The sequence below is a fragment of the Geotrypetes seraphini genome, chromosome 14 (assembly GCF_902459505.1).
Source record: "Geotrypetes seraphini chromosome 14, aGeoSer1.1, whole genome shotgun sequence".
NCBI classification, from domain to species: domain Eukaryota; kingdom Metazoa; phylum Chordata; class Amphibia; order Gymnophiona; family Dermophiidae; genus Geotrypetes; species Geotrypetes seraphini.
In genome coordinates this window covers 62,681,241-62,701,470 of record NC_047097.1, presented here as the reverse complement: position 1 = coordinate 62,701,470, position 20,230 = coordinate 62,681,241, and the positions used below count along the sequence as shown (strand labels likewise).

General features: G+C 44.6%; 1 protein-coding gene across 7 annotated transcripts in view; it reads right to left on the bottom strand.

Moving 5' to 3' along the window:
• STX3 (syntaxin 3) overlaps nucleotides 1-19,566 on the bottom strand; it is a 74,568-nt gene extending 55,002 nt beyond the window's left edge. The window contains exon 1 of one of the 7 annotated variants that reach the window (XM_033920936.1): nucleotides 19,395-19,566. Coding sequence is in view for 6 of the 7 variants with exons in the window: in XM_033920940.1 (XP_033776831.1) it covers nucleotides 19,137-19,172 (36 nt within the window). In the remaining variant the exon portion in view is untranslated. Of the gene's footprint in view, nucleotides 1-16,788; nucleotides 17,004-19,136; nucleotides 19,274-19,394 lie in introns of those variants that run through there. The other 6 variants (XM_033920940.1, XM_033920939.1, XM_033920933.1 and 3 more) reach the window with 6 other exon arrangements.
• Nucleotides 19,567-20,230: the final 664 nt, after the last annotated feature.

Below are 20,230 nucleotides of genomic sequence, written 5' to 3'. Positions count from 1 at the left end.
ACATCAACAAACAGGGTGGGACAGGCTCTCGCCTTTTATGCCAGGAAGCCCAGAAGATATGGACTTGGGCCATAGATCACCATCTCTTCCTGAAAGCTATCTACATTCAGGGGAAACAGAATTCCTTAGCGGACAAACTCAGCAGAATTCTCCAACCTCACGAGTGGACACTCGATCCTGTAACTCTACAGTCTATCTTCGATCAATGGGGCACTCCTCAGATAGACCTCTTTGCAGCTCCTCACAATCATCAGCTGCCCCTATTCTGCTCCAGACTTTACTCTCCACACCGTCTAACAGCAGATGCTTTTCTCCTCAACTGGTCGAATCAGTTCCTGTACGCCTTCCCTCCTCTGCCTCTCATGTTGAGAACCTTGTTCAAGCTCAAGAGGGAACGAGCCACCATGATTCTGATTGCTCCAAGGTGGCCCAGGCAACATTGGTTCTCCCTTCTACTTCAACTCAGTTCCAGGGAACCTTTTCTTCTTCCTCTGTTTCCTTCTCTGCTTACGCAACAGCAGGGAACCCTTCTGCATCCCAACCTCCAGTCTCTACACCTGATGGCTTGGTATCTCTCGGGCTGAACTCGACTGATACTCTTTTATCTCAGCCCGTTCGTTCCATTCTGAATGCCTCCAGGAAACCAGCCACTCTACAATGTTACCATCAAAAGTGGACGAGGTTTTCTTCCTGGTGTCTTCTTCATCATCTTGATCCCACTTCCCTAGCGGTGGAGACGTTGTTGGATTATCTTCTTTCTTTGTCTGATTCTGGCCTGAAGTCCTCTTCCATCAGAGTCCACCTCAGTGCCATTGCAGCTTTTCATGAGCCAGTCCATGGAAAACTTCTTTCAGCTCATCCCCTGGTGTCCAGGTTCATGCGTGGGCTTTTCAATGTGAAACCACCTCTTAAAGCCCCTCCGGTTATCTGGGATCTCAATGTGGTTCTTTCAGCTTTAATGAAGCCTCCATTTGAACCTTTAGCTACTTCTCCTCTCAAATTTCTCACTTGGAAGGTACTTTTCCTTATTGCTCTTACCTCTGCCAGGAGAGTCAGTGAGCTTCATGCACTGGTTGCAGATCCACCTTTTACGGTCTTTCATCATGACAAGGTGGTTCTGCGTACACATCCAAAGTTTCTCCCCAAGGTTGTTTCTGAATTTCATCTCAACCAATCCATTGTTCTACCGGTTTTCTTTCCAAAACCTCATTCTCATTCTGGGGAACAAGCTCTGCATACTTTGGATTGTAAAAGGGCTCTTGCTTACTATCTGGAGCGTACGAAACCCCACAGATCAGTTCCCCAACTCTTTCTATCCTTTGATCCGAATAAATTGGGACGTCCTGTTTCTAAACGTACGTTGTCTAATTGGCTAGCAGCGTGCATCTCATTCTGTTATGCTCAGACCGGACTGACACTGGAAGGTTCTGTCACGGCCCATAGAGTCAGAGCAATGGCAGCATCTGTAGCTTTCCTCCGTTCCACTCCTATTGAGGAAATCTGCAAAGCTGCTACTTGGTCCTCAGTTCACACTTTTACATCTCATTATTGTCTGGATGCATTCTCCAGAAGGGATGGTCACTTCGGCCAATCTGTTTTACAAAATTTGTTTTCTTAATGGCCAACCTTCCCTCCATCCCTCTTTTTGTTAGCTTAGAGGTCACCCATCAGTCAAGAATATGCTGCCTGCTTGTCCTGGGATAAAGCACAGTTACTTACCGTAACAGGTGTTATCCAGGGACAGCAGGCAGATATTCTTGCGTCCCACCCACCTCCCCGGGTTGGCTTCTTAGCTGGCTTATACTAACTGAGGGACCGCGCGCCTCTGTCGGGCGGGAAGGCACTCGCGCGTGCGCGGTGCGGCCGAGCTAGAACTTTCTAAAAAGTTCTTAGAGTGCAATCACTCTAAAATTGTCCGTACCGGGGCTCCGTCGGTGCCGTCACCCATCAGTCAAGAATATCTGCCTGCTGTCCCTGGATAACACCTGTTACGGTAAGTAACTGTGCTTTCTCGCATTTTGTTAATCTTGGATCCTATTGTAGGACTTGAGTAAAGTTAACATATTTTTTTTTTCTCTTTTCTGATGTTGTAATGTCAAATTGATGGAATTTGTTCTTATGTTTAACTTCTTTCTGTACAAGTTAATATGCTTGATATAAGTTTGAAAATGATAAATAAATTAAAAAAAAAAAAGTTATGAGTACAGTACAACAGATGAGAAAAGAGAGGCAGAGTATGCCTAATTTTCAAAGTATTCAATAAAAAGATACGTTTTGTAAATGCGCTTCCAGAGGGCGTAATAGGGCAGAGTACGGTACTGGGGTTTATGAAAGGATTGGACAATTTCCTGCTGGAAAAGGGGATAGAAGGGTATAAATAGAGGATTACTGCACAGGTCCTGGACCTGTTGGGCCGCCACGTGAGCGGTCTGCTGGGCACGATGGACCTCAGGTCTGACCCGGTGGAGGCACTGCTTATATTCTTATGTTCTTATGGGAGAGGAGGAGATAGTGGATGCTGTGGATGGGCCATTTGGCCTTTATCTGCCATCATGTTTCTATGTTACTAAAGTTCTGTGACATCACAATGCAGGTGCAAAGAGCCTTAGCCTATAGGAAGAGGAGATGCAAATGTTAAGAGCCTTAGCCAATGCACTTCCAGAGAGCATAATAGGGCAGAGAACGGTACTGGGGTTCAAGAAAGGATTGGACAATTTCCTGCTGGAAAAGGGGATAGAGGGGTGTAGATAGAGGATTACTGCACAGGTCCTGGACCTGTTGGGCCGCCGCGTGAGTGGACTGCTGGGCACGATGGACCTCGGGTCTGATCCAGGAGAGGCATTGCTTATGTTCTTATGTTCTTATGTTACAACACGTCAAAATTGTAGATAAGAATCAGTCGACATAATTAAGGAATTCAAATCCTTAACCCATAGTGCCGCTTCAAAGGACAGCCGAAGTTGTTGAAATCTTTTAAATTTACAGCCCTTGGCAGACAGAAAAGAGAATAGTGCGTGAGATTTCCTGGAATGTTTGGATTCCAAGAGACAGTAAAGGATTAAAGGATTCCAAGAGACAGTCTGGAATTAAGCCTGCTAAAGCCTTAAAACAGAAACATCCAAACTTGAACTTAATCCACGCTTCAATCGACAGCCAATGCAATTGACGATAGTAAGGTGTAACATGATCCCAGCTGCCTCTTCTTCATTCCCCCTATCCCGATTCATGACATGGAGGAGTAGCCTAGTGTGGTGACCCATCAAATGGGCGCATGACCATTGCGCCCTGACAAATGCACGCAATGAATGGAAAGTGACCCGACAATTGTGCTCCATACCTCCCCAATCACAATCCACAGCGGATACTATTTTGTCTTTTTGAGGGTGGGGGACCCCCACACACACACACACACACTACACTTAAAAGATTCACTTGCTATCTAGTGTTAGGGTAAGGTTTACATGATGATTATGGGAACCCTTTACATACGTGGATATCTGGAAAGCCCTGATTTGCTCAGACTCCTCAGGCCCCGTCCCTTGGGAGGGGCTTGAGGCACCTCAGGCCCCTCCCAAGGCGGGGCCTGAGAAGTCTAAGCAAATCAGGGCTTTCCAGATATCCACGTATGGTAGATTCAGATTGGTGTGCGCATTTCACGGGGCGCAATTGTCGTGCAGATTTGTCGGTGTCCCGCCTAGTGAGCACCAACTCAGGGGCGTGGCCACCACCCCGGCTCACCTCTGCTCCACATTACTGGAGGACATCTGCAATGCCGTCACCTGGTCCTCTATCCACATATTCGCCAAACATTCCTGCCTCGACAGTGCACCTTTGAGCACATGGTCTTACAAGTTTAAAGTTATTTTTTAAAGGACAGCTCCACTGACATCGGGAGCTGCCCAAGGAAAACCAGCAGCTGCAAGGAGTTACATCTTGTGGAGGGCTTTCCGTGCCAGCATTATGACAACTTCGGGACGGGGCATCCTGTGTCGTGCCCGGCTATCTCCTCCTCCTTCTTGCTAACTCGCGAGAACTGACTGCAGCCAATTGGGGAGCAGCACCGGACCAGGCAGGAACGCGAACGGCACGCACCTGCCTTCTGCGCTGCTCTGCCCAAACTGAAGAAGAGCTGACCGGCGAGGGAGACAGGCAGGAGCGTGGAAAGGGGACTTAAAAAAAGGTACCAGGGGGGCTGCCTATGGGGGGTGCCTCTGCTGCCTACAGGGAGGGGGTGTCTGTGCTGCCTAGGGAGGGGGTGCCTATGCATTTTTCGCTCTATAAGAATCCAGTCCCAGCCTACCACTAGACTACCAGAGGGGGTGCAGGGCAGGGCAGTGGGAATTTTCTTTTTCTTGGGTTTTCCTCCTCGACAGGTGGGTGTGTTTTATGGTCGGATGCGTCTTATACAGCGAAAAATACGGTAATCTTTGAATTTAATTCTGAAAGGCGTCATCAAAAAGGAAACTTTTAAGGATGTTATTCTGTGGGGCTTGCCTACATACTTATTATGAACCTATTAATTCAGAAAGTACACAAGATAGGCCAGATCAAGTGGCAGGAGTTACCTATTGAGATCAATAATGATTGTCAGTCATAAGCCTGCAGCACAGAAGGAAGATGAGAGAGGTCATGAAGCAGTTACAGAGAGATGGTGAAATATAAATAGCCTCATAAGCCCCCCCACCTCCCACACACACGGCTAATTCCCTTTGGCTTAAAGTTTACAGTGAAGAGGGTCTAAATCCCTGAACAAGGAGGAAAAAATGCTGGGCAAAGCAGGCTGTTCTGGAATCAGTCAACTGGAGAACTCAGGTGATATCAAACCAACGTGGGACCAAATGTCACAATGGCAGTCAACTGAAAAATAGATAACTGAGATGCTACAAGATACAGAGGCTTGTAGAGCAAGAGCAAGAATCCACAATAATGTTCCAGTCCTTCCTGGAGGACAAAAAATGAACAGTGTAGATGCCCACTATTTCTGATCATGCTCCAGCGATGATGCACTGACTGGATGATGCGTCATTATGGAGATTCCCTCGAGGACTGGGGAAATATGTTTGCTTTCCAAAAATTCTTTCTCTAGAATTGGGAGGAGTACACCATTAATAACCAACAGCGTGCAGACATCCCTGAGCTTTTCTGGGAAGCAGCCAAAGCTATAAAGGCGAGGGAAAAATCTCATATATGAAATTCAGAAGTAAAAAAATTAATCAAGAGATAATCATCTTCACAAGGGAGTTCAGACAGATTAAGCTACAGACGGTGATGGAATTAATGCTCACTCACTAATGCAGCACACAATGAACTGCTCCACCAAGAAATACAGAAAACCCTGACGTACAGTTAACATCTTTTTTTATTTTTATTTGGGAACAGGGCAGACACGTTTGACATACTTTATTCAGACAATGCAGGATCTGCACCTTATTCAAGATATGACAGATATCATCAGAACTAAAAAGTTCTTTTTTTTAATAATTATTTTAATCACTCACAGATACAAATACAAGAATACAGCAAACCGGTACACTCAACAAAAGCACCCCATATCCTCATGAACAGTGGCATTAATAAGATTTTGAAGAGTTTTATAAAGGCTCTATCAGAAACAAAGTAGAGATAAGCAGGATCTAGATGATTTTTTTCACTAATATATATGTCTTCCTACACAGAGAGAGGAAGACATTAATATGCTATATGATCACTTGAGAGGAGAAGAAATTATTACAGCAACGAGACAAATGGTCATTGATAAAGCACCTGGCCCTAATGGGCTACCAATAGAATTTTATAAGCTGCTGGGACTCCATGTGGTGCCCATAGTTCCAGAGGTGTTTGAGGAGTCTAAGCAATATGGACATTTTCCTCACTTGTCTGATAGGGTAGCAGGCCAATAGGAACCATATGAGGATCAGGGGCCCCCTCAGAAAATATATATGAAGGTTTATTAAGGCATAAACTGTGAAATGAGCCATAAGAGCAGAGCTTTGCTATGGGGTCAAATTCTTGGGACTGAAATGTTATGTTGATTAAATTGTGTACAGCTTGATTGCACTGTGACCTGATTTAAAAAAAAACAAGTATTAGCCTGAAAAACTGCTTGCGTATGAAATGCACATCCTGGACATCTGCAGGAAATCATGAGATTGTCAGCTCACTAGGGAAAGAGAAAGTCCCCACATATAATAAATGGAAACTGCGTTGACTGTGCCACAGAAAGGCAGTATGTCAAATCACATTACCTCTTGGTAAAATGTCTACATTTTCTCCAGAATATATTGGTAAAAATAATGATGAAAAAAAAAAAAGATTTGCAATCTAATATAATAAAACCCTAAGCCGCGCATGCGCACTCTTACCTGCGTGCTCCCGTTTTCCATGTGCTGTAGGTCCCCGCAGGTAGGAGTGCGCATGCGCGGCTTAGAATTTTGTCGGCTTCAGGCGGCATGGAGGCTGTCGGCCGCCGGCGGCTATCGGCGGCTGTCGGCGGAGGGCAGACCTGAGGTAAAAGGTGCTGCTGGACAGGGGAAGAGACCGGGGGGGGGGAGAAAAAGGAAGGGAGGCCTACTGCTGGACGGGGGAGCAGGAAAGAGGTGCTGGGGGGAAGAAAAAGGAAGGGAGGCATACTGCTGGACGGGGGAGCAGGAAAGAGGTGCTGATGGACAAGGGAGAGATTAAAAAAAGGGAGAAGGGCTGCTGCTGGATAAAGAGAGCAGTGAAGAGGTGGTGGTGGACACAGGGAAGGTAAAAGGAAGGGAGAATGGGTGGACAGCCGAGGAAAAATAAAGACACAAAGAAAGACAGAAATATAGAAAGCGGCTAAGGAGAGAGAGCGAGAAAAAAATAAAGACAGACACTCACACATATATTCTAGCACCCGTTAATGTAACGGGCTATAAGACTAGTAGTGAAATAAGATGCTTAAAGAATTTCTCTGGAGGTAGGAGAAAGTTGAAGATGAAATCTGTTATTACAAGCGCCAAGGGAGGATGGAGGAATCCAGGTGTATGAATTTATAATAGGTAACTTGTTTACTCAGACAGGCAAGAAAGAGAGATTGGACAGGAGAGACTGACAAATATTGCAAAGTAAAGCCATGTACTGGCGTATGTTTTTCAAGTGAATGGGAAAGTTCAAATTCAAGTTTATTCGTATTTGATGAATCGCTTATTCGGTTTGCTAAGCGATGTACAAAATTGTTAAAAGAAGTAAAATTACAAAAAAGACAAACCAAATGACAAAATTCTTGAAGACAAGACAAACTTGAATTGGGAGGAAAGGAGGGGAAACTTACAACTTTTTTAGAGGAAATAGACAAAAAAGGAAGAGAACAATGGGGAACGGGAAAGATAAAAATCTGAGAATATTTAACAAATTAAAATTTAAATGTTAAAAGCATCTTTAAAAAGATGAGATTTTAAGGATTTTTTAAAGGAGGTGAGATCCTTTTCATTTTTAATATATTGTGGTAATGAGTTCCACCATTGGGGGGCCCATTACGGAGAACATATCAGATCTTCTCGTGCCTACTATTTTCAGAAACAATATGCTTTTCATTTCGGTGTGCTGGGCATGAAAGATGGGTAGAAAATGGTATAACATGATGAAGAGAACCTCTCCGTACCTGCCCTTGGTGAGAAATGGTAATTTTCTCCTGGGAATGCAGGGAATAGGATTTAGAGCTTGGTGGGAAACAGGGATATATATGTTTGCTACAGCAATTGATGGGAGTACCCCAAGTAGCAAGCTTCGAGCTAAAGGATGTCTGGATATCGATATCTTAAATGAGCCACTATGTTCAACAACTGATACGCCAATATCCTTCAACCTGGGACCATAGGCCCCAACATTTCTAAAACTAGTTGGGGGTACCAAGCACAATATGAATTATCCTTTTCTGGACACAATAAAGGAGCTTACTCAATATTGGGGGTGCATAGCACCTATAGAGCTGGCTCCTATGCTTTGGATAATAGTGATTTTGATCAGCTATGGTCACAAGAGGGAGTAGCGAAAGTATTTATTATAGGGAGTATGTGCAAAAGCATAGGGCTTCTTCATTCCAACACAACATCCAGAAATGATTTGAAGACATACATGGGGGATCCGATTATATGGAGATTGTGTTCCTGGAGGGGGGAGAGGAGGGGATGGATTAGTGTGAAGTGTGAAACTGAGAGAGAATGCACTATGAAATAATATATCAGCTTTATAAGCCTCCCAGAGGGGTTAGAAGGTGAGGAAGGGAGAACCAAGCAATTGTCCACAGTGTAATAGCCCAGAAGGGATTATTACTACAACTATTATTATTTATCATTTCAATAGCATTGAAAGGCATGTACAGCACTATACATTTAATAAGCAATAGATGGTTCCTTCTAAGAAGAGCTTACAATCTAATTTGGACAGACTATAGGATTGGTGCTGTATATTAACAACAATAATCCAAGTTTTATAGTCTGTCCCTCCAAAAGAGCGATTTACAATATAAAATACAGTTTATTTATTTGAGCATTTGGTTACACTGCCAAATAATCCAAGGATATCAAGGCAGTTTCCAAAAAAAAAAAAAAAAAGGTATATATAAGTTGAGTCAAAGACACAATAATGTAGAAAGGATTTCTTGCTCTTACAACCTTGAGCAGACGGAAAATTAAACAATGCATGCGATTCTCTCCTGTTTATGGAATGCTTTGAGGAATCTATCACCCCCCTATCTCTTCCTTTCTTGTGCTGCACCCATGATATATCAGACTTTCAGTTATGAGTCTATAAAATACTAAGTGGAGTGGACCAACCTTTGAGTTGATAACCACGGGGAACGACATGGAGAGAGAATAGAGGAAAGCTGCCAGCGCTTATGTTGGGCTGTGCTAGGGAAAAGGTGCCGGGCCACGGGGCCCCTTGGAACTGTGGGGCCCAGGGCAGCTTCCCTGTTTGCACCTCCCTCTCCCTAGCGCTGGCCCTGTTTGCATGCTATTTGCACTGAGCATAGCTCATCAAGTCAAAATTGCTCCCAATCCGGTGTTTTCTATCAGGTTGCCAGAGCTTTGTGCATCCTGCCCTAGGGGATAACAGGAAACCTTGAAGAACACCATAACTCGGTACCCAAGTTTTGGAATATTCTGCTAAACTTTGACCTGATAAGACTTGCTTCTCAGAAAAGAAGAAAACCATCTTCATAAATTTCCCATAATGTAAATGGAATCAAGAATACAAATAATAATAATAATAATAACAACTTTATTTTTGTATACCGCAGTACCACAACAGTTCAGAGAGGTTTACATAGACAGCGATGTTACAGAAAAGATTTTCAGGTTACCTTAGCAAGTCAAGAGTAGTCAGATATATCCAGAGGCATATCAGAGATACAAGGCAGGAAGGGAGTCAGAGAAACTTATCAAAGAGATAAGTTTTGATTGATTTCCTAAAGGTTTGGTAGGAGGGTGCATTTCAAATGAGGGTGGTTAGATATTTGTTCCATTTATCTGCTTGGAATGACAGAGATCTATCAAGGAATCTCTTGTAGATATAGTCCTTTAAGGGCAGGAAGGCACACAGGTAGGCGCTATGTGTGCGGCTGGGGCCTGGAAATTCAAAATGGTGCAACTGTCATGGCAAACAAGGACAAATGCAGAAGTCCAGTTGTACTAAATAAGGCAGTTTTATCTCTACCGGTAATTTGTCTAAGTACATTAGTTTTAAAGCAAGCAAACAGCTCTCTATAAAATATTCTGTCCTCAATCCTGGTTGCATAAGATCAAGAACATTAAAACACCAGGAGTAGTCTTGGAACTGCATTGAAACTACTGCATCAAGTACCAGCCAAAAAAAGGAATGTCAGCTAATGGTCTAAAATTGGAACAAAGATGTTTTTTTCCTCTTTTTTTTTTCCCACCTTTTAGGATTAAGGTTAGGGTTAATAGTATTGCTCCCAGGGAAGCTGGAAAAATGTCCTGTCCTAGGAGAACAGCCAAAGAAAATCTTAAAATGGGCGCTCTTTCAACAAATGTGTGGGACTGGGATCAAACAAACAGTTTCCCTGGCTGAATTTAGCTATTAATTTCTCTAATTCATCAGGTACAATCAAAGTAAATTCATCCCACATGCAATGTGCCAAACTACTTTTTGTAGTATCCTTTAGACCAGAGGTGTCCAAACTCAGCCTTCGCCAGGCTGGCTTTCAGGATTTCCACAATGAATACGCATGAGATCTAGCATGGAGGCAGTGCATGCAAAGAGATCTCTCGTACATGTTCATTGGGAAAACTTTGAAAACCCGACTGGATTGCGGCCCTCGAGGACCGAGGTTGGACACCCCTGCTTTAAACTTTGACAAAACAAGTGAAATGACTTTACCACAAATTTTTCACTGAAACTTCTGCAGGTTTTCACTGTAACGTAGGGACTTCTCAAAAAGGCCAACCATTGATCAACTCACTGAGTTAGGCCAGCAATTGTCTAAGGCTCCCATTCAGTTACCCTCTACTTTTGTAACCTTAGTGCCATCGGCCATTTTGATTTCTAGAGTGGTGGAGTAGTTAAAGCTACAGCCTCAGCACTCTGAGGTTGTGGGTTCAAACCCACGCTGCTCCTCATGATCCTGGGCAAGTCACTTAAACCCCTACTGCCCCAGGTACATTAGATAGATTGTGAGCCCACAGGACAGGCAGGGAAAAATGCTTGAGTACCTGAATAAATTCATTCTGAGTTCCCCAGGGAGAATGGTAGAGAAAATTGAATAAATAAATAGCATGAAATGTTTCAGCCTCTGATAACCAGAGCTGGTATTGTGATGTCATAATGCCTCATTCTACCAATAAGAGCCAACCTCATCAATGATGTCATAATGGCTTGATTGCCCTATACTTGGCTCACGTTTGCTACATTTTGATTTCTATAGTGGTGCAGTGGTTAAAACTACAGCCTCAGCACCCTGAGGTTGTGGGTTCAAACCCACACTGCTCCTTGTGACCCTGGGCAAGTCACTTAAACCCCCTACTGCCCCAGGTACATTAGATAGATTGTGAGCCCACAGGACAGGCAGGGAAAAATGCTTGAGTGCCTGAATAAATTCATGTAAACTGTTCTGACCTCCCCTGGGAGAATGGTATAGAAAATCAAATAAATAAGTGTTGTTGCAGTTAGCTGAATATAGGTGGTCCTATGGTGGGATTAATGTTGCAGCCTGGGGCTTAGATAGCAAGATCCCCTAGAGCACTTGGAAAAAAATTTGGGCAAGCGGTGAGTTTGAAAGAGGGGGCACTGGGATCTGTCCAGGAAGCTCTTGGTAGACTAAATGAGAAAGTGGAAGCAAAGGAAGGTAGACTTGGATAAAGGATAGTGCCACAATTCAAAATGAATTGAGGTTGCCCAATGTCCATTGAATGTGCCTTCTGAAGCTCTTCCACCTTTGCACAATGTTTTTTTTATATATATATCTTGTACAGTGTCGTAGCCCTCAGGGAGAGGACCTGAAACTCTATCTTAAATCAATCACAGGTCTCCTTGGATAGTTTGGACCTTAGGACTATGTTAGAATGTTCTGGAAAGGGCAACATTCAACATTGCTTAATTAAGGGTAAAGTTTAACCCACAACCAGTCATAAGAAGATAAAAATTAGCCATACTGGGTCATAGAAACATAGAAATAGACGGCAGATAAGGGCCCACGGCCCATCTAGTCTGCCCACCTTAATGTCCCTCCCCTACCTTTGCCCTGTGAAGAGATCCCATGTGCCGATCCCATTTGGCCTTAAAATCAGGCACGCTGCTGGCCTCAATCACCTGCAGTGGAAGACTATTCCAGCGATCAACCACTCTTTCAGTGAAAAAGAATTTCCTGGTGTCACCTCGTAGTTTCCCGCCCCTGATTTTCCACGGATGCCCTCTTGTTGTCGTGGGACCCTTGAAAAAGACAAATAGTTCATCAGACAAATAGTTCATCTAGCCCAGTATCCTACATCTGCAGTGGCCAATCCAGGTTACAAGTTCCTGACAGAAACCCAAATAATAGCAACATTCCGTGCTATCGATCCCCCATGTCTGTTTCAATGGCAGACTATGGGCTAGATTCACTAAGCCCACCGATCGTGTTTGAGATTGTATACCGACCCGATTTTCCTCCGATCCGATTCACTAACTTCGTGGCCGATCTTCCTCCGATCCGATCCGCGCATGCAAATGAGGGGAGACGGCGTGCAAAGTAGAAAGGGCCTCGAGGCCTCGATTCACTAAACCGATGCAGGCACACCGACCGGGCTGGCTGATCCAAAAACAAACGACTGCTAAGGACCAGTCACTTGTGCAAAAACCCTGCTCTCTGCCCCGACTCTCCTGCTCTTGCTGCCCCGACTCTGTGGTTTTAACCCGTGGGTTTAAAACGGGGCCGCACTATGGCATGTTCTGTTAAGTGCGGCCCCGCTTTAAACCCACGGGTTAAAACCACGGGCTCATGAAAAATTAGTTTCCAGCTCTGTTAAAAAAAAAAGTTTCTAGCTCTTCCTTGCGTGGAGAACATGCGCAAACCATCTACAGGCTTTTCCTCCAGAAATTTGTTTAAACTTTTTTTAAAACCAGCTACGTTTACCACTGTTACCACATCCACTGACATGTTCCAGAGCTTAACTATTCTCTGAGTGATAAAAGTTCCTCCTATTGCTTTAAAAGTACAGTATTTCCCTGTAACCTCATCGTGTGTCCGCCTAGTCTTTGTAATTTTTGATGGAGTAAAAAAACGATTCACTTGTACCCACTCTACACATCTCAGGATTTTGTAGACTTCAATCCTATCTCCCCTCAGCCATATCTTTGCTAAGCTGAAGAGCCCTAAGCTCTTTAGTCTTTCCTCATATGAGAAGAGTTCTATCCCCTTTATCATCTTGGTCGCTCTTCTTTGAACCTTTTCTAATTCCTCTATATCTTTTTTGAGATACAGCGACCAGAATTAAATGCAATACTCAAGGTGAAGTCACACCATGGAGCGAAACAGAGGCATTATAACATTCTTAGGCCTCCTTTTACGAAACTGCGATAGCAGTTTCTAGCGTGGGAAGCCGCGCTGCTCCCAACGCTGAGTTCCTATAAGCGTCAGGAGCAGCGCGGGCCATTCAGTGCGGTTCCCCCGCGCAGGAAACTGCTGTCGCAGTTTTGTAAAAGAGGGGGTTAGTCTTATTTACCATTCTTTTTCTAATAATTCCTAGGATCTTGTTTGATTTTTTTTGGCTGCTGCCGCACATTGGGCGGAAGGTTTCAGCATAAAAGTCAGCTTCCTGTGCCTCGCAATATGGATAACATAAGAACATAAGAATTGCCGCTGCTTGGTCAGACCAGTGGTCCATATCCTGCCCAGCAGTCCGCTCATAAGGCGGCCCTCAGGTCAAAGATTAGTGCTCTAAAGAGTCCAGTCTCACCTGCGTTCGTTCCAGTTTGGCAGGAACTTGTCCAACTTTGTCTTGAATCCCTGGAGGGTGTTTTCCCCTATAATAGACTCCGGAAGAGCGTTCCAGCTTTCCACCACTCTCTGGGTGAAGAAGAATTTCCTTACGTTTGTACGGAATCTATCCCCTTTCAACTTTAGAGAGTGCCCTCTCGTTCTCCCTACTCTCCCAGAGCCGTTCTGAATGCCTCCTAACCCACCCTCTCAGCATATGAGGAAACCAATCCACCAGTTATCACCTAGAACTCCAACAGCCAAGCAAACACTGGCCACTTTAGCTTAAAATAAAAAAAGCCAGCCAGGCTCACCCACATGAGGGCCATCACTGACCATTTACCAAGTAATCCTGGGATCACTACACACTTCAGGGAGGGTCATTATAATAATGAATAATGATGTAGGATGTAGGGTGCAGAGAGCATCGACAGCAATTGATAAGGAAAGCAACATGACTACCGTAATTTGCTTTCCTGCTGTGTTTTCTTATTGTGGTGGTTGTCATATTTTTAGATGAAGGTTTTATGTAATAATAAAAATAACTTAATTTTTATATATCGCAGAGCGGTTTTACAAAAGAAGAGACTGTATACATACAGCGATATTACAAAAGGTTCCAATATTTTATTTTATTTTAGGAGTTTGTCTTTATTTCTATTCTTTAGGACCCTTGAAATAGGTTTTGCCAGCCGAAACACGGCCCGTGTCGGGTCACAGTAGTTTTTTTATGTTTGGTGTGGATTTATTTTACCATTGTTTGAAGGGTCATTTCATAAATAATGCACACTATTTTTTTTTTTTTTAATTTACATGTTTGTTTGGCTTTTTTGGGGAGAGGGGTTAAAGTATTTCTTTACAGTCCTTCAATATAGTCTCCCTGCTTTGCAATGACCGAGTCCCATGTCCGGGAAGCATCATTATTCCATCCAAGACACCATTTTTATTCAGTTGCCGAATGGCTCGGGTAACGGCGGAAGAAAGCTCTTCCAGAGATGCAAAACGATGTCCACGCATAGGTTGTTTCAACTTTGGAAAAAGGCCGAAGTCTGGTGGACTCATGTCTGGACTGTAGGGAGCACGAGGTAACGCCTCCCAGCCATATTCGCGTAGTTTTTCAATGAAGTGAAGAATGAGTGGCCCAGCCAAGAGCAGCTGAGGTCGGGTTTTGCGCTTTTGACAGCACATTTCTTGCAAAACATCATGATAATACACTGCTGTGATACTTCTTCCATATGGAACTTTGTCTGTTCAAGAGCATCAGCCATGAGTTTCACTCATCGTTCATCGGTTGTTGATTTCGGCCTTCCTGGTCTTGCATCAGCTTTTTACTAAGCCACGGTAGAGGTTTCTACCGTGGCCTGGGGCGCTAAATGCTCTGACGCTGCTCCGACACTCATAGGAATTCTATGAGCGTTGGATCATTTAGCGCTACGGGCCACAGTAAAAACCTCTACTGTGGCTTAGTAAAAGGGGGTAAAACAGTTCTTTAAACTCCTTCCTCCCTTTAAATAAAAACAGAAGGCAGGTCTGTGACCATTCCACACAGATTTCTCCCTTCTTAAAACCCTCCAAGGCCCCTTCAGAGAACATGTGCTCAGCCCAGGGCTTATCCCGCTGGAGTCTGGCAGGATTAAACTCTGTCACCTTCCCACACTCCTAATAGAGATCTCCTTGTGTTTTTACACTTCTCCCTCCGGATTCGCGGGGGATAGGGGCAGAGCCGGACCGAGAATGGCGAAAAACCGCGAATATCCGGCTCTGACCCACCCCTGCTGTGAGTTCCTGTAGTCTCTCGAGACTACGACGGGAACTCCCTACAGCTATTTCCTAATGGCGATCTGCACGGGGCAGGAGCGTAGGAAGATCGCTCCTGCCCAAAAGCCTGCTAGACCACCAGGTAAGGCCGGGATGCCGGGGGGAAGACTTAACAATGGGTTTTTTTATTTTTTCCCCCTCCCCAAAAAATCACGAATAAGTGAAATCACGATTACCGAAACCGCGAATGGGGAAGGGGAAGTGTATGCTCCGCTCAGTGGCATAGTAAGTGAGGTGCGGGGGGGGGGGCGGTCCACTCTGGATATGGTCTTAAGAGCACAACACCCCTCCTCCTTTCTAGCCCATCCACCCCCCACTCCTCTCCTTGCCTTCCCCTGGTCATTTTTTACTTCCCGGCATGAGGTTGCTGCCCGCGTCTGCATCGGCGCTCTCTCTGATGTCACTTCCGGGACCCACATCTAGGAAGTGATTTCAAAGGGCAAGCTGACGTCGACAAAGTTAAAAAGGTATTGGGAAAGGGAAGGGGTGGGGGAGGGGCGCCACCACCCCAGATGCCACTCGCTTTTACTACACCACTGGTTCTACTACTATTATTTCTATAGCGCTACCAGACACACACAGAGTTGCAAAGGAGACAGTCCCTTCTCAAAAGAGCTTACAATCTAAACAGACAGACAAACAGGATGTCATGGATACACTTAAGGGGGAATGGTTAATCTGCTGGCTGGGTTTGGGGGCAGTGGGAAGTACAGGACAATCAAGTCATTGTGACATCACTGAGGTTGGCTCTTATTGGTGGAATGAGGCATTATGACATCACAATCGCAGCTGTGCTTCCTAAAGCCTGAAACTCTTCAAACTACTACTATTACTATGAATTATTTCTATAGTGCTACCAGACGTACACAGCGCTGTACAGAATCACAAAGGAGACAGTCCCTGCTCAAAGGAGCTTACAATCTAAACAGTATGCTCTCTCTTCCTCTTGCTCAGTAATGCTCAATCTTCCTTGCACAGACACATTTGGGTTGATTTTGATAATCCCTTCCTAAATCCCTTCAAGCTAAGCATGGGAGTAAAGGGAGACAGCAGGATAATCTGTAGGATATGAAGAAATATAAATAGATCTAAATATATTTTATACACATGCATTCAAAAGCTGACAGACCAGAAAAGGAATGGAGTAAAGAAGCTAAAGCTGAATCTGCCCCCCCCCCCCCCATCAGCTCTTGCATATTTCTGCATAACCTCAAGCCTCACTATAGACAACATGTCTGACGTGACCCATCTCTTTTCACAGTGCCAGAATCAGGAAGGACACTAGGGCTGTTTATTTCTAGACACACGCAAACTGGTCTTATCCCAGTAAATGAATGTCAGCTTACATAAACAGAAAAAGGAGCAGCTGGGTAAATGAGCAAGTGCAGACCAGGACAGGTGATGGGGCAGATCTCCCCTCTCTCCTGCTTTTCCTTGCAGTTCTCTGCTTTGGCTAACTTTCCCCTGGATGGCAAAAGGCAGTACACAGAAACTACAGAAAGGGAGTCACTCTGTCTCGGTTTCTCACTCACCGCCTTGAGCTGCTCCAACCGGTCCTTCATGGTCCCAGCTCAGTCCTGGAGGGGGAGGGACCCGGTCACCCCGGGACCCCTCTCAAGTCACCCTCCTGTCCCCAGGAGAAAGGTCCAAAGAGAGGAACTGCAGGAAAGAGCTCTGTTTGTCCAGTCCAGGAAGTCCTTGCAGAAGTCAGGGCAGGGTTGGGCTCCTTCCTCTCACTACCTTTCCTTTGCTCACTCCAGGGGAGGAGTGTTAAGCTTCCAGCCTTCCTGATCTTGAAGCTCTGAGCCTGTTCTCCGCCCCCCCCCCCCCAATCCACTCCCAGACTAATCCCCATCCCCGGCTCTCCAAGGTCCACCTAAAGCCACACAGTGTCTTTCATTCTTTAGAGAAGAGCAGGGCAGAGCTGTAATTAAAAAAAATATATAAATATACAGTATATATATATATGTGCATCCTGAGTTTGAATGCCCTCTTTTAAGCTAACTGTCCCTTCCCTCTCTCCCTCTATTAGATTTGCATTTTACTGAAAGGCTTTTTCGGATGTCTTCTCTGAATCCTGCTCCCCTCTTCACGAGTTCCTACTCTTAACAATTGCAAAGTTATAAATGTAATGAATTCTAACTTTGAAGTGTTTTGTATCTAGTTCGCCTAACTTCTGTTCCATTAACTGGTATGCGTTCCGAGTGCAAATCTACTCCCATTCATCTTTAAAGCTCTCTTTAGGAGCTCTTCCACCTACCTGTGCACTAGCAATCTAAGCAAATGTTTAAAGACACATTCCGCCATTACTAATCCTTTCCCCTCCAAGTCTCATAGTATTTATTAATTTTATTTATTAAATTTTCTATACCGTTCTCCCAGGGGAGCCCAGAACGGTGTACATGAATTTATTCAGGTACTCCAGAATTTTTTCCCTATCTGTTCTGATGGGCTCCCTCTCTATCTAATGTACCTGGGGCAAAGGGGGATTAAATGACTTGCCCAGGGTCACAAGGAGCAGCATGGGATGTGAACCCACAACCTTAGGGTGCTGAGGTGGTAGCTCTAATCACTGTGCCACACACTCCCCACTTGATGGTCCAGTATCAAGTACCTTGACATTCCATCCCAGAGCTGGCTGCAGGCATTTTTGAGACATGATACAGCATTTGGAGGGGTTTTAGGTTCAACTGCTGTACAGCGAGTCTAAAACCACTTTCTGTTCCAGCTCGAGACTAAAATGCAACTGGGCTTTGATATTCCAGTGAATCGAATAATAGGGCTGAGTCATTTTTATTTCTGATTTCTGTCTCATTCTGGTACTAACCTTCTAATTCCCAGATTTCAGTGAGCCAGAGGAGCTGTTGTAATAAGAAACCAGGAGGTAACTGGGCAAGTTACTTAATCCTCCATTGCTCCAGGTAGAAAATAAGTACCTGCTTATTTGTAAATCACTTTTGAGTGTGGTTGTATAACTAGAAAAAGGCGGTATATACAAGTCCCAGTCCCTTTAGCACAGTGGTCTCAAACTCACGGCCCGGGGGCCACATGTGGCCCGCCAGGTACTATTTTGAGGCCCTCGGTATGTTTATCTTAATCACAAAAGTAAAATAAAACAGTTTCTTGATCGTGTGTCTCTTTAGCTATAAATGACACTATTATTATTAAGATTTAGCCAAAAGAAAAGATTTACAAACTATAAAGAGTTTTACCTCATGCAAAATTGTCATTTCTTTAATAAGACATTAACTATTTTTTCTGCGGCCCTCCAAGGACCTACAAATCCAAAATGTGGCCCTGCAAAGGGTTTTAGCACATCTACAGGTAGTACAGCCAGAGTATGAATACCGCACAGACAACTGAAGAGTGCCACAGAAGCACTCCAGTGTGGAAGGTGGAAGTTCTGTATACTACAGCATAACATCACATCAGCAACTTGAAACACCCACAGCATGAACAGATGAAGAGAGACCAAGAGGCGACTGTGACACCGTGAGACACGCGAAACATGAGCAAAATACAGTATGAAGAATGATTTCAGAGGAAATAGGGGAGGGGGGGGGGGAGATGCAATTACTACGTAAAGAAATGTGCACAAATTTCACAGGCCATTATTAAAAAGAGGGGGGATGAGCATAAGTCATCATAGACCATCGAGGAAATAGTTATGTGGATATTTTGAGCAAGGTAAGTAGTAGTTCAGTTTTAAGAGACTTTAATCCCTATCATATACAATATGTGGATTTAGGCCCTAGGGTTTAATACCCAGAGGTTTCCCTCTGAAAAGATGATGAGAGCATAGGAGCTAGCTCTGTAGGTCCTTAAGCACTCCTAATATTGAGTAAAGTAGACTGTGCTCAGGAGGGTTGATTTTTAGTACCTCCAATGATTTTGAAAAGTTGGTTGTGGAACACATAAAAACGGTGGAAATCACAGATGACTTTAGACAGCCCGACCAAAAAGCAGCCACATACTCTCTTCAGAATCTTTATACACTTATCCAAAAGCTACACACACAAAAAAGGATATCAAAGTAGTTGTTAAGAGGTTGGAAGTTAAAATGTCCTTCCTCTTATATTCTTTTTTACTTTTTAAAATTAAGTAACGTTGTTTGGGGGGGGGGGGTCTGTCCACATACTGTATTGCTTCAGTAGAAGTAAAATACAGGAAGTAGATCCGCTGATGACGTCAGAACGTGTAGAGAAAAATCACCAAATGCCAAAGAAAATAAATAGAGCAAAGGGCAGGCTACAGAGCAGAAGCGCCTACACACTGCTTTAACTTTCGTACTAAATTGTAGCATGCAACACGTTGCAGCTACATTCCCAGAAGAAGAAAAAAATGCAACCCCTCTCTTAGCGTAATTAATGGCGTCGGAGCTGACGTACTGGAACGCAGAAGCACTCCGGCCGCCTGACTGCCGTGACGTCACAATCCCTTGGTTTAGGGCGGAGTACGCGGCGCGAGGCTGCGCGTGCGCGCCCCCTCCCCCAGCACGTGACCAGGGAGCCCTAAGCTGCTGTAGCGAGTTACTCTTGCGTTTGAGGTGGTCGGGACGGCTGGAGCCCGTGGACGCCGGTCTCGCGCGCTTGCTGCGTGCGTTATGGGTGGAGAGCTGAAGGAGAATTGTTGCTTCCTTGGGCTCCGAGTGCAAACGGAATCACCTGATGTTAAGCGGCCAATGGCAAACCTGTGCGCATGTGGGCAACAAGTAGATCCGCCTCAGCTCATTAGAATTTTCAATGTACACTTCTCCCTCCCCATTCGCGGTTTCACATATTCCCGATTTTTGGGGGAGGTGGAAAAAAGAAAAAAAAAAAAACATCATTAAGTCATTCCCTCCCCCCCCCCCCCCCCAGGCATCCCAGCCTTACCTGGTGGTCTAGCAGATCGCCATTAGGAAATAGCTGTAGGGAATTGCCGTTGTAGTCTCGAGAGACTACGGAAACTCACAGCAGCCATTTCCTAATGGCG